The sequence below is a fragment of the Quercus suber genome, unplaced genomic scaffold (assembly GCF_002906115.3).
Source record: "Quercus suber isolate HL8 unplaced genomic scaffold, Cork oak 2.0 scaffold_146, whole genome shotgun sequence".
Lineage (NCBI taxonomy): Eukaryota > Viridiplantae > Streptophyta > Magnoliopsida > Fagales > Fagaceae > Quercus > Quercus suber.
The window spans coordinates 550,180-562,822 of record NW_027069607.1 but is presented as its reverse complement, the minus strand read 5'-3'; the positions used below and the strand labels follow the sequence as shown (position 1 = coordinate 562,822).

Sequence of the window (12,643 nt, the reverse complement as noted above, 5' to 3'; positions counted from 1 at the left end):
TTCCGTGAAATATACCATCCTCATTTTTAGCGAAATGTAGAGAACCTTATTCTAAGGATAAAATGCTACACTAGAAATCACAATAAAATCTGTATTTTATGCTTAATTACGATGGGTTTAATCATGATCCAGGTCACCCTTTGGATCGTCAAGGTTCCACAGGCTAAAACAGAAGTCATCCTCTCTAACTGTATCCAACCATAATGCAACATCTTGAGACATCACAGAAAAGCATTGGTCCTCCAAAGTGGGGTACTCTTTTATCACAAACATCTCTTGCGTTCCTCGTGCTTCACTACTCATCTGTTCATCACTTGTGTCTTCATCTGATATTGCTTCCCTTTTCATGCTATATTCCTTTGGTTCCTGCTCCTGTTTCCTTGGTGGTTGTGTTTGTTTCAGAGTTTGTGCTTTTTCCATATCTTGCTTCTTAGAGGATTTCCCTTTCTTCTTGAAATGGGTTCTCCAGTAGTTTTTGATCTCATTGTCTGTTCTTCCAGGCAAGTATCTAGCAATAGTTGACCACCTGTGTTTGCATATATAGAATTAATAAACAGTGATATATGATAAATTGAGAGAGAGAGAGAGAGAGAGAGAGAGAGAGAGAGAGAGTCATTACTTGTTACCCCAGAGAGCATGCATTTCAACTACAATGCCTTCCTCAAGAGGTGTTAATTGGCCTTTCTTGAGCCCAGGCCTAAGATAATTCACCCACCTTAGCCTGCAGCTCTTGCCACTCCTGTTCAAACCTAGTAATTAAGACAAAACAAATCAATTAAACAAAAGGGTACACAAATTAATTAGATATTGTAAAAACATAAACGGACTCTTTTAAGTTTCTCTTCCTCTCAATACGAGACATATCCAAAAATGACAGTTTTAGGCAGAAATTTGTTCAACTTGGAAGCTCAATGGATTCAACTAACAAAGTAAGTACTATAGAATAGATTCTGTCAATTTCACTTGAAATAGATTGCGTTACACTTAAAATTTATTTATTAGATCAAACAATATATAACGTGGCACACCATTTTAAATTAACGTTACTTGATGGAAATTGTCCTTTCTATCTCTCTCTGATTCTATCTCCTTTTACATGACAAAAGCAGTATTAATTTACCTGTACTCCCGGGCACAGAGCTCCATCTTCCCTCGCCATGCAACTTGACATATTCACCAAGCAACCTATCCTCTTCAGGAGTCCATGGACCTTTCCTCCACCCTTGTTCTGGAATTCCCCAACCCATCTTCCAAGCTAATATTTCACTTTCAATTTGTATGCTAATAAGTATTTTTTTCTCCAAATTTCTATGGCAAAAATTGCTCAAATTGCTTGGCTTATTTATACTCTTAAAAAGTTACTCCAATATATGTTTTCATTTAATAAATTGATGATCTTACTACAGCCAAGATCATAGAATAGACCTTAATTTTGTCCATGTTCCTTTTTAACAAAATCGACCATGTAGCCTCTAGTTTGAGTCCAAGTGTTACAAACATACATGGTGCTCGTTGTCCCATATATATCTTTGTGGCCAATTAGATTGAAACAAGTAGTGGGTCTTCTAGTCTCCTGTATTTCGTCAGTGCAAATAAGCGTGATTCACTAAGTGTGTAACACAACTGAAGCAACATCGTCAACCATATCATAGGACTAGGGAAGTATAATCTTGATTCACCCAAAAAAACAGTGTTCCTTGAAAAGGCTTTTGCTCCAATAAGAGTGTAACATCTGCTGGTAATATAGAGATATAAAATAATTCTCAATTGTGTGGGTCAGATATATTTAATTGTTTAATCTATTATCTTAATGAAGGTTCTAGTATCCCTATAATGGTAATATGGGTCTTTACATTAACGAAAGTGACGACGAGTCACCTAGTTTAGGTGTGGTCGTCTTTGCACTGCAGCACATAGATTTAGGTGGTTAGGGCATTCTTTAACTGGATAAAACAATTCTATGTGTGCATGATTATTCCTATTTCTAGGTACTGATGGTAACTGGAACTTTCCATTAATATCAATAAAGTTAGCAAATGATACTATAAGAGAGTTCAAATCTTATACAGTTCCAAGATAAAAGAAATACTTAATTTAACGGTGCTATAAAGAAAGATGGAGCTTAACAATAGGGACACGAAGAGCACTTAGCATTGTATATTAATTAGTACAACATCAAATTGAAAGCACAATTTAGAACCCAAATTGAATCTAAATTAACTTTCATTTCTAGTCTAATTTTATCATGTTGTACCATTTTCACTAATCAAGCTTCAAAATTATCCTCAAAATCCTAAATATCCCCACCAATAATTAAATAACAATCAAAACTCGTACAAAACATACGTCTAAAGCACCCAAAAAAGAGAGAACATCTTATCATCATTACAATTGAATGCTTCCATGCGAAAATACAAGTTACAACCTAGTATGAAATTATAAGTTTGGTGTTTGTTCAACTCAAGAGACAATTAAAAATTGGATCAAACACCGAAGATTCAAATTGTAATTTATTCTTCTTTTTATTTGCACGTTTTGACTGACGTTGATACTTTGAAAGTTGTGTTATATATGGAAATACTTAATATTAGAAGAAGGATTGCTTAATTATTCATTAATTAAATACTTAATATTACAAGAAGGATTGCTTAATTATTCATTAATTTGCACTTCCAATTTTTTCACTTTTTTCTTTTTTATATAATTCGAAGATTATAATAATAAATGGAAATTTAAATCCTAAATGTCTCCTATGCAAATACAAAGAAATGTTAGTTGAATTACAAGGTTCTTGACGAGGTTTCAATGTTAGGAACCCCACCTTTGGATATATAGTGCAAAAAAAAAAAAAAATTATATTCCTATACCCAAATGTGGGGTTCCTAACATCCAACTTCTAATAAAAATTAAAGAGAAAAATGCTCCTAGAGAGAGAATTTATTTAAGGGTATTTTTTACATTAAAAAAAATGTAGGAAAAAAATCGGTTTGAGATGGTACTTGACTTAGAGGCAGTGCCATTTGGGTGGGATTTACAAATGTAGGTATTTGAATCTGCAGAGAAAGAAAAATTGTGTAGATGTTCAAATGAATGCCCAAGGGTATTTACAGGTAAGCACATACCCCTGGGAAGAGACATATTTGCTATGAATATATGTATCAATTTCAAGAGCCATACATTTACCCAAATAACATTTAATAATTCTCTACAGAATAATAATTTAATCCAGCGAATGCGAAGCAAAATCATCTACCAAGTGGGGTTGTTGCACATGTAGGGTGTAACACTTTTTTCATTGAGAAATTTGCACTCCCTTTTGTGTGAATTCTATAGCAGTGAATTAAAAACTTGTGGGACCCTATCTATTCCATCTCTCAGGCCCAAAGAAAACCCCCCTCCCCTTTGGACTCTATGTTATGTTGTGATCGCCCTTCAAATTCTATACTAACATCAACCACATGATCAAACCATAACTAATAGTATTAGTTCTAGTCAGCATGAATTATAGTCCTCACAGTTTTGTCCCATGCCAACTCTCATCTATGATACCTCATAGATCAGAGTCAGTGAGTGATCTTGGCTAACTTGTGTACGCATCTTCATCACTTCGATCAATCCACTATAATAAATAAAGATTACAATGCTTAAGAAAAGGCCAAAAAATTGAGTTCAAACTAATTTATGAAAATACAATAATAACTCTAGGAATACATCCAATCATCCAACAAAAAAGTTGGAACCTGATGAAACCAATAAAACAAGATCTCTTCTCTAAATACAACAATCCATAGTGGTTGTAATACACAAAACATCTCTTCCAAAAGAATTCTCCAATTTATCTTTGTATCTCAACATTAAATTAAAATAATTAAAAAACCTTCATTGTGGTTTCGCATAAAACACAGACTCCTTTGTGGTTGAAGTGTAACATTTTACCCTTGGAATAAGATTTTCTCCATTTGACTAGAAATGAGGCGAGTCTATTTTACGTTTAAGTTCTTTTCTTTTTTTCTTTTTTTCTTTTCTTTTTCTTTTTTTTGGGTAATATCTAACTATGTATACAGTATTACATCATAGAAAATTTTAAACGATGTGGTATTAACACACCTTTAATATTTAATGGTATTGTTTTCTTTTCGTCTATGTTTTTTTTTACTCTTTCTTTCATATTACTCACACCATTCAGCTTGCAGAATTTCTCTCCGCCTTTTTGCACACGCATGATTTAGGTGAAGTAAGCAGCATTCTTCATTTTCTCCTATGGACCCTTTTTTTTTCCCTCCAAGTTTGAATTGAATAAGAGACATGAGTTAATGGGAAATGAAGGCTCATTAGAGATCTTATATTTACAAGAGACAAACATCCGAAACCAAAGCACTCAACAAAAAAGCAAACTTAATGCAAATGCAAAAAGTTACGAAAGAAGAGAGATCTTTTGTAAATTCACAATCATTCTATATATTATTTCCAATCAAAAAAGAGTTATATGCACAAAACTTGTAAAGTTGAATTTATTCAACTTTATGTTGACTTTATTCCGTACTAAATTTGTTTATAATTCATAATTTAAAAACCATGTAGGCAGGTGGGAATAATGTAAGGGTTGTATGTGAGAGTATGTGAAGATTTGATCAAGAGCATGCAACAAGAAGGTGACTCGCGACTGACTCGCGACTGGTGACTCGCCAAAATAAAGCACACGTGTGAAACATGCAGGAAAATGAAGAGTTAGGCCAACTGGATCATTACAGGACAAAAAATATAGTCTGACCTAGTCCAGTAACTGGCAACTGGAACTAGTGACTCATCACAGTCGCGAGTGACTCACCAGGGTAACCTATTTTGCTAAAAAGTGACTTTCACATTCCATCTCATACCCTATTATAGATACCCATATACCCACAAAATGTAGAGAGCTTCCAGAGAGAATTTTGATAGAGAAAAACAAGATTGATTCATCCACAATCTTATACACTTGATTCTCCAAATTACTCCACTCTCACCTTCTCCATTATCATACTCATGAGAGGATCATAAACCAAATCCTTACCTCACCAAATTCAAAGTAGTGAGAAGGTTCTTGGTGTTTGGAAAGCGGTTCAAGAGAGAACCAATTCATATTAGTTGATGCAATAGGCTAATTGCGGGATCCGGAAAGCTAGAGAAGACACAATTCAGCGTAACCTTATTGGAGCAAGAAGTTTGGAGGGCTTAAGTGCATTGGGTAGATTAGGCTTAGAGGGTTTATTACTGTTCATGTATCCTAACTGATTTTCTAATGGATCATTTACTGCTTGGAGGGCAGCAGAGAGGCTTTTCATCGAATTCTTCGATTTCCTCTTCGATAACACATGACGGTGTTATCTTGTGTTTGCATCTCTCTTTTCCGTACTCTTAACTTTAATTTCTGCTTCTTGTAATTAATTAATAGTGTTAAGGACATATTTTATGTAATTTACTAATCTTTTGACAAAATGCACTTTACTTGTAATTTGGTAGATCTAGGATGGGTTTAGTACTTCAAGAAATCAAAGTTCAAGTCAAGTGTTAAAGCCACGAAGATTAGACCAAGAAACAAGTGAAGAAAAGCTGCTCATCAAATCTCGACAAATACCTTGACAGAAACAGTATCTATCAAGATTTAAGAACGAAATTCGATAGAAGTTCAACAGAAGCTGAATCTGTCGAGATCTACGAAATCAGAATTTCCAAATCTAATTTTTGGCCCTAGCTGACATGTACGTGTAGGGTTTCTTTTCTCACAACCTGAGACATATATAAGGTTTATTTTAAAGACCGTTATACATGGAGAACACATGCAGAAAGTGACTTGGTGCCTTATTCTCTCTGCAAGAAGTTATTGCGTCTTTTACGCCTTAGGGTTTTGTAACCAAGTACTTCTTGATCTTCATTACTGATGAAGTGAAAAAACTTTGCAGCGAACAACATTTTCAAGTTGCTGGAGTTAGTCATGTAATGGAATCCGTGCAAAAAGGTGGCATTCATATATTGAAAAGTTCAGAGGTTCTAAAGTAGTAGAAGGTTTCTGTTGTAAGTTCATCTACGGGGATTGTAGAGTCTAGGGACAAAGGTTTTGTACTAGATCTGTAACTTTTCATTACTATAGTGAATTGCTTTTCAGGAAGATTTTCTCCCAGATTTTTTACTATGAAACTAGTTTTTTTCATTAGTTTTCCTGGGTCATCATATCTTGTCTTATTTACTACTCCGTTGTACATGATATTAATATAATATTGATATTTGTTTGTTTTAACCAAGTTTATTCATAATAAATCTAATTAACAACTTGGGGTTTAAAACTTGTTAATTCTATCAACTGGGGTCTAAATTTCCTAACAAGTGATATCAAAGCAAGTTCACTCTAATTGGATTAATTTCCTGAGTGTAATCCTTGACCCCCGTTGTCATGGATCGTGGACAATCTCTTTTGATTCCTCATTTGTTTGATGGTACTAACTATGTGTATTGAAAAGTTCATATGAAAGCTTTTTTACAGGCTCTTGATGAAAAAGTATGGCAAGTTGTTGAAGTTGGCTGGGTTAGGCCAAAGGAAGTGCCGGTGGATTGGGATGAAGTAAAGATCAAAGTGGCAAATTTCAACAATAGGGCTTTGTTTGATGGTACTAATTATACGTTCTGGAAAGTTCGTATGAAAGCTTTTTTGCAAGCTCTTGATAAAAAAGTATGGCAAGTTGTTGAAGTCAGCTGGGTTAAGCCAAAGGAAGCACTGATGGATTGGGATAAAGCAAAGATCAAAGCGGTAAATTTCAACAATAAGGCTTTAAATGCTTTGTTTAGTGGTGTGACTAATGAGGAATTCAAGAAAATATCATCTACGAAAATTGCTAAGGACGCATGGACTATTCTTTAGGCCACCTATGAAGGTACAAAGGCAGTGAAGACCGTTAAGCTTCAAAGACTCACCAGTAATTTTAAAGAAATAAGGATAGAGGATGATGAAACCTTTGATGAGTTCTATACTAAACTCAAGAATATTGTAAATTTTGCCTTCAATCTTGGAGAATCTATTGCGGAACCCAAAATTGTTAGGAAAATCCTTAGGTCCCTACCTGAAAGATTCCATGCCAAAATCACTGCTATTGAAGAAGTGAAGGAAATTAATCAAATTCCTTTGATTGAGCTTATAGGGAACTTTCAAACCTATGAGATGAGATTTGGTAAAATGGGAAAAGGTGGAAAGAGTAGGAACATGGCTCATAAGGGTATAAAGGAAGAGAGTGATGACTCTAAAGATGAAGATGAAGATGAGGATGAGGACTTAACCTTCATAGCTAAGATTATCAAGCTTCTCAAATATAGAAAAAAGGATAAGAACAAAGCCCCTAGGAAATCTAAATCCTCTAGGAATGGTAAGAATGAAAAACCCCTCATCCAGAGCCATGAATTCATAGGTTTTGGTCATATGAGGATAGAGTGCCTATACTATCTTATGAAGGAAAATACCAAGAATTCAAAAGGTAAAGTGTTGGTTGCTATCTTGAGTGATTCTGAGAGTGCTCTTTCTGATGAGTATGAGGATGAATGTGGTCATTGTATGGCTTTTGCTACCACAACTGATAAGGTGATTGTGAAGAGCACTAGTGACAGTGAGGATTCTTCTAATGATGAAATACCCAAGAAGTTGACCCTTCAGGAAGCCTATGATAAGCTATGCACTGAATTTATAAAATCTGAAAAGACTTCTTATCTTTGTAGAAAATAACTTAATGAGGTAAAAATTGAAAAAGCTGAACTGTTAGTCAAACTAGATGAGACTACAAGATTAGTTGAGACTCTTATTATGGAGAACACTTCATTAGAAGAGAAGGTCAAGAATCTCGAGGTTCAAGCTAGAACTCAAATAGAGAGGATGTCTAATGTAAGGCTTGATGAGGTATTGAGTTCTTAAAAATCTAGTTCTTATAAAACTAGCTTAGGATATACTATTTCCTCCAGCCCCTCCTTTTCCACGACTTCTAGATCAAAAACTGTCTTTATACTTCAATCTGAGAAATATGATAAAGGTATGAAATCTAACACTGATTTGGCTAATTCTAAATCCTTTGTTAGACCTCACTCAAGGAAGTCTAGTAGTTCAAAAACTATTCATTTTTGTCACCATTGTGGTGTTTATGGATACATTCATCCTAATTGCTTCAAGTTGTATCCTCATAAGCAAGTATTCAAACGGTTACAGGTTCCCTCTCAAGGTTCAACACCTTTGCTTGTAGACATACTAAGACACATGTCTTTTCATCTTCATGGCCAAAGACTCGTGCTATATGGGTGAGAAAGGAGCCTAAGACTTAATTGTCTTTCTATTTAAAGTAGGTCTCTCTTTGCTTGATTTTTTATCTGTTTTTGGAATCATGCTTTCATGCATCTGAATATTTCTTTCATGCTTTCACGTTGTTTGTCTGTTTTTGTTTGGTTGTTTAGTCTTTATTTTGTTTTTTTTTTTTCAAAATAAAAAGAGAAAAAAAAAATACAAAAACAGTATGTAATAAGTGAGTTTTGTAGCTCATGGTTGTGATGAGTATGATTAAGATTGTCTTTTATATCTCATACTCATATCACTCTTTTTTACGGGAAAGACTAAAAAATCTTAAGAGAAATGCATAAATAACCATCTCATCACTAAAACCCGCCAATCATGTATAACATCTATGTGCTTCGGCATAGCAAAATTGTGATGTTTGGGCTTACATAATTGGGTATTTCTTTTCTCTCTTATATGCTCATACATGCTATGCTTAAAAATATATATGCAAAGAAAAATAAAGCAAAAAAAATCAAAATGCTTTTAAAATGATTGTAAGCATGTTTCTAGGAGATGTGAGAGTTATAAGATGTACCTCGAAAGTGATAGTCCCCATCAAACAGTTATGATTGTGTGTGAGTGTATTTGATTTTCTCATGTCTCAAATCTTCATAATATGAGACACTTATGGACTCTTGCTTTGGTTCACACACAACACACAAATTCTTTGCTACTCTTGATACATGTGCAGGTACAATGTGATTTGGCCATTACGAATAATACATGTGTTAATATATGCTTGCTAAACTGTCTGAACTTGTTTTTGAAAAATAAAATTTGTTAGACTTGTTTAGCATATATGTGTGTCTTTTGATCTAGAAATGCTTTACATCTAGATTTAATGCTTAATATGCTACTTGGATGCTTGTTTGAGTAGCTATCTTGTGTGTTTTTCCTCCCTTGGAAAACCTTGCTTCTGTCTTCTCAATAGTTGCTCGATACCTTCTTGACAGCATCTCAACAGCATCTCGACACAAGTTTCTTCTATCGAGATTTTTGGATTTGACCTCAATAGCTTCTCGACAGCTAGGACGATCCATCGAGCCAAATTTCTGTGCTCTCTGTCTACTCGATACGTTGTCGACAAATTCTTGATCCATCGAGATTTTGGGGTGGCTTTTAAATAGATTCTCGACACATATCTCGATCTATCAACATAATTTTATGTGCTCTCTACCAGTTCGACAACTTCTTGATCTGTCGAGATCCTCTTACATGCATTGTTTTTCACATGTTTTGCATCTTGCTATTATCTTATCATTCATAGCATCTTGTTCCATTACATTCATGCATTTGTATGGATTCCTTGTGTCCCTTGATTGTGTCCCTTGATCATCTTAGATCATTTTTATATTTTTCGGTGGAAGTTTTATAGCTTCTTGTATCCTTTGTCAACCATAACAAAAAAGGGGAGTAAATGTGGTTTTTTTTAAGATTCTACATGTTAGGGGAAGAAATACATGCTTTTGTAAGGGAGGGGGGGTTTGTGTTTCACCTTGTTAGGGGGAGTGTTTACCTCCTTGTTGTTTTAGAAGCTTTTTTTAGCTTCTTGTACATCGATTTTATGACCATTTTTACATACATTATACTTATCTTTGATATATATATATATATATATATACACACGATGTATGTCTTCTTCACCTATCTTTACATGTATTATTTCTTCTCTATCTTTATACACATGTTTCTTTATGTACGCAATCTTTATTTCTGTTTCACACATGATGTCTTGATGAGTTTTGTTTAAGTGTTTCAGAAAGACAAGTTGTGAAAGTCTATCTTGCCATGAACTCTTTTCTTGCAAAGTTTTTCAACAATTTGTAGTAGGAATAGATTTATTTTGTAATACAACAAGTGGTTATGAGTTTAGTAATTTAAGACTTCTCTCATGATTATTTGTTTTGTTGTGATTTTGTCACAAATTGCCAAATGGAGAGATTATTAAGAACATATTTTATGTAATTGGCTAATCTTTTGACAAAATGAACTTTACTTGTAATTTGGTAGATTTAAAATGAGTTTAGTACTTCAAGAAATAAGAGTTCAACTCAAGTGTTAAAGTCATGAAGATTGGACCAAAAAACAAGTAAAAAAAAAACTATTCATTAAATCTCGACAGAAACAATATCTATCGAGGTTTAAGAATGAAGTTCGACAGAAGCTGAATCTGTCGATATCTACAAAATCAAAATTTCTAGGTCTGATTTTTTGCCATAGCTGACATGTATGTGTAGGGTTTCTTTTCTTACAAACCTAGACATATATAAGGCTTATTTAATTTAAAGGCCGTTATACATGGAAAACACATGTAGAAAGTGACTTAGTGCCTTATTCTCTCTACAAGAAGTTACTGCATCTTTTGTGCCTTAGGGTTTTGTAATCAAGTACTTCTTGATCTTTATTGTTGATGAAGTGTAGAACTTTGCAGCCAACGACATCTTCAAGTTACTGGAGTTAGTCACGTATTGGGATCCGTGCAAAAGGGTGGCGTTCATATATTGAAGAGTTCAGAAGTTCTGAAATGGTAGAAGGTTTCTACTGTAAGTTCATTTACAGGGATTGTAGAGTCTAAGGACAAAGGTTTTATACGAGATCTGAAACTTCTCTTTACTATAGTGAATTGCTTTTCGGAAAAGTTTCTCCCCAAGTTTTTTTATTTTAAAACTAATTTGTTTCATTAGTTTTCCTATGTCATTATATCTTGTCTTATTTACTATTTCGGTGTACATGATATTGATATTTGTTTGTTTTAACAAAGTTTATTTATAATAAATCTAATGAACAACTTGGGTTTAAAATTTGTTAATTCTATCAACTGAGGTCTAAATTTCCTAACAAATGACTTAGAGTAATTTGCTAATTTGGGTATTGCTTATATTTTATATTCCGCACATATATTTTTTGAATATAAGTTTGTATTGAAAAATTTGTTTCTGGAGGTTTAAATATTCACAAGTGTTTTATACAATAAGTGAGTTTCTAAAACTGATTAAACTCATTATTATTATTATTATTATTATTATTATTATATATATAGTTTTTGGATGAATAAAAAGAATTAGTACTGTTTTTTATCACAAAAACAACGCGACTAATAATTTACTACCTACGACCAACGTCATGTGGTTCATCAGCTAGCCTTAGAAGCTATTTGAATCAACCCCACAAGAAAAAACAGTAGTTTGATGATCATGATCCATGTAGCCCTTTGGATCATCAGAGTTCCACGGGCTAAAACAGAAGTCATCCTCTCTAATTGTATCTAACCATGATGCAACATCTTGAGACATCAAAGAAAAGCATTGGTCCTCCAAAGTGGGGTACTCTTGTATGACAAACTTCTCTTGTTTTTCCTGTACTTCACTACTCATCTGTTCATCACTTGTGTCTTCACCAGATATTGTTTCCCTTTTCATGCTATCTTCCTGTGGTTCCTGCTCCTGTTTCTTTGGTGGTTGTTTTTGTTTTAGAGTTTGTGCTTTTTCCACATCTTGCTTCTTAGAGGATTTGCCTTTCTTCTTGAAATGGGTTCTCCAGTAGTTTTTGATCTCATTGTCTGTTCTTCCAGGCAAGTATCTAGCAATGGTTGACCACCTATGTTTGCATATATAGAATTAATAAACAGTGATGTATAAGATATTAAGGGAATGAGAGAGAGAGAGAGAGAGAGAGAGCCATTACCTGTTACCCCAGAGAGCATGCATTTCAACTACAATGCCTTCCTCAAGAGGTGTTAATTGGCCTTTCTTGAGCCCAGGCCTAAGATAATTCACTCACCTTAGCCTGCAGCTCTTGCCACTCCTGTTCAAACCTGGTAAGACAACAAATCAATTAAACAAAAGGGTACACAAATAAGATACTGTAAAAACATAAACGTCTCTTTTAAGTTTCTCTCTCTCAATATGAGACACCCAAAAATGACAATTTAGGCACAAATCTATTTAATCAGAAGCTCAATGGATGCAATAACAAAACTAAGTACTACTGAGTAGATTCTCTCAATTTCACTTGAAATAGAGTGTAAAATACTGAGAATTTATTTTACAGTTAAGATTTATTTATTTGATCAAATAGTATATAACGTTGCACATCATTTAAAATTTGATAGAAATTTTCCTCTGTTACTCTTTGATTTTGTCTCCTTTTATATGACAAAAGCAGTATTGATTTACCTGTACTCTTGGACACAGAGCTCCATCTTCCCTCCCCATGCAACTTGACATATTCACTAAGCAACCTATCCTCTTCAGGAGTCCATGGACCTTTCGTCCACCCTTGTTTTGGAAATCCCCAACCCAT

The 12,643-nt window shown here is 34.1% G+C and overlaps 2 protein-coding genes and 1 pseudogene across 2 annotated transcripts; 1 reads left to right on the top strand and 2 right to left on the bottom strand.

Annotated features, from left to right (window-relative positions):
* LOC112023841 (MYB-like transcription factor EOBI) lies at positions 1-1,247 on the bottom strand. The gene is made up of 3 exons (XM_024056464.2): positions 1,121-1,247; positions 620-749; positions 1-526 (listed from the first exon to the last, which is right to left on the bottom strand). The coding sequence occupies exons 1-3, from the start codon at positions 1,245-1,247 to the stop codon at positions 118-120; spliced, it is 666 nt and encodes a 221-aa protein (XP_023912232.1). The 3' UTR covers positions 1-117.
* A 5,252-nt stretch (positions 1,248-6,499) lies between these two features.
* On the top strand, positions 6,500-7,930 carry LOC136069000 (uncharacterized). The gene is made up of 3 exons (XM_065777014.1): positions 6,500-6,781; positions 6,893-7,628; positions 7,770-7,930. The coding sequence occupies exons 1-3, from the start codon at positions 6,500-6,502 to the stop codon at positions 7,928-7,930; spliced, it is 1,179 nt and encodes a 392-aa protein (XP_065633086.1).
* A 3,554-nt stretch (positions 7,931-11,484) lies between these two features.
* LOC136068999 (MYB-like transcription factor EOBII) lies at positions 11,485-12,643 on the bottom strand (annotated as a pseudogene).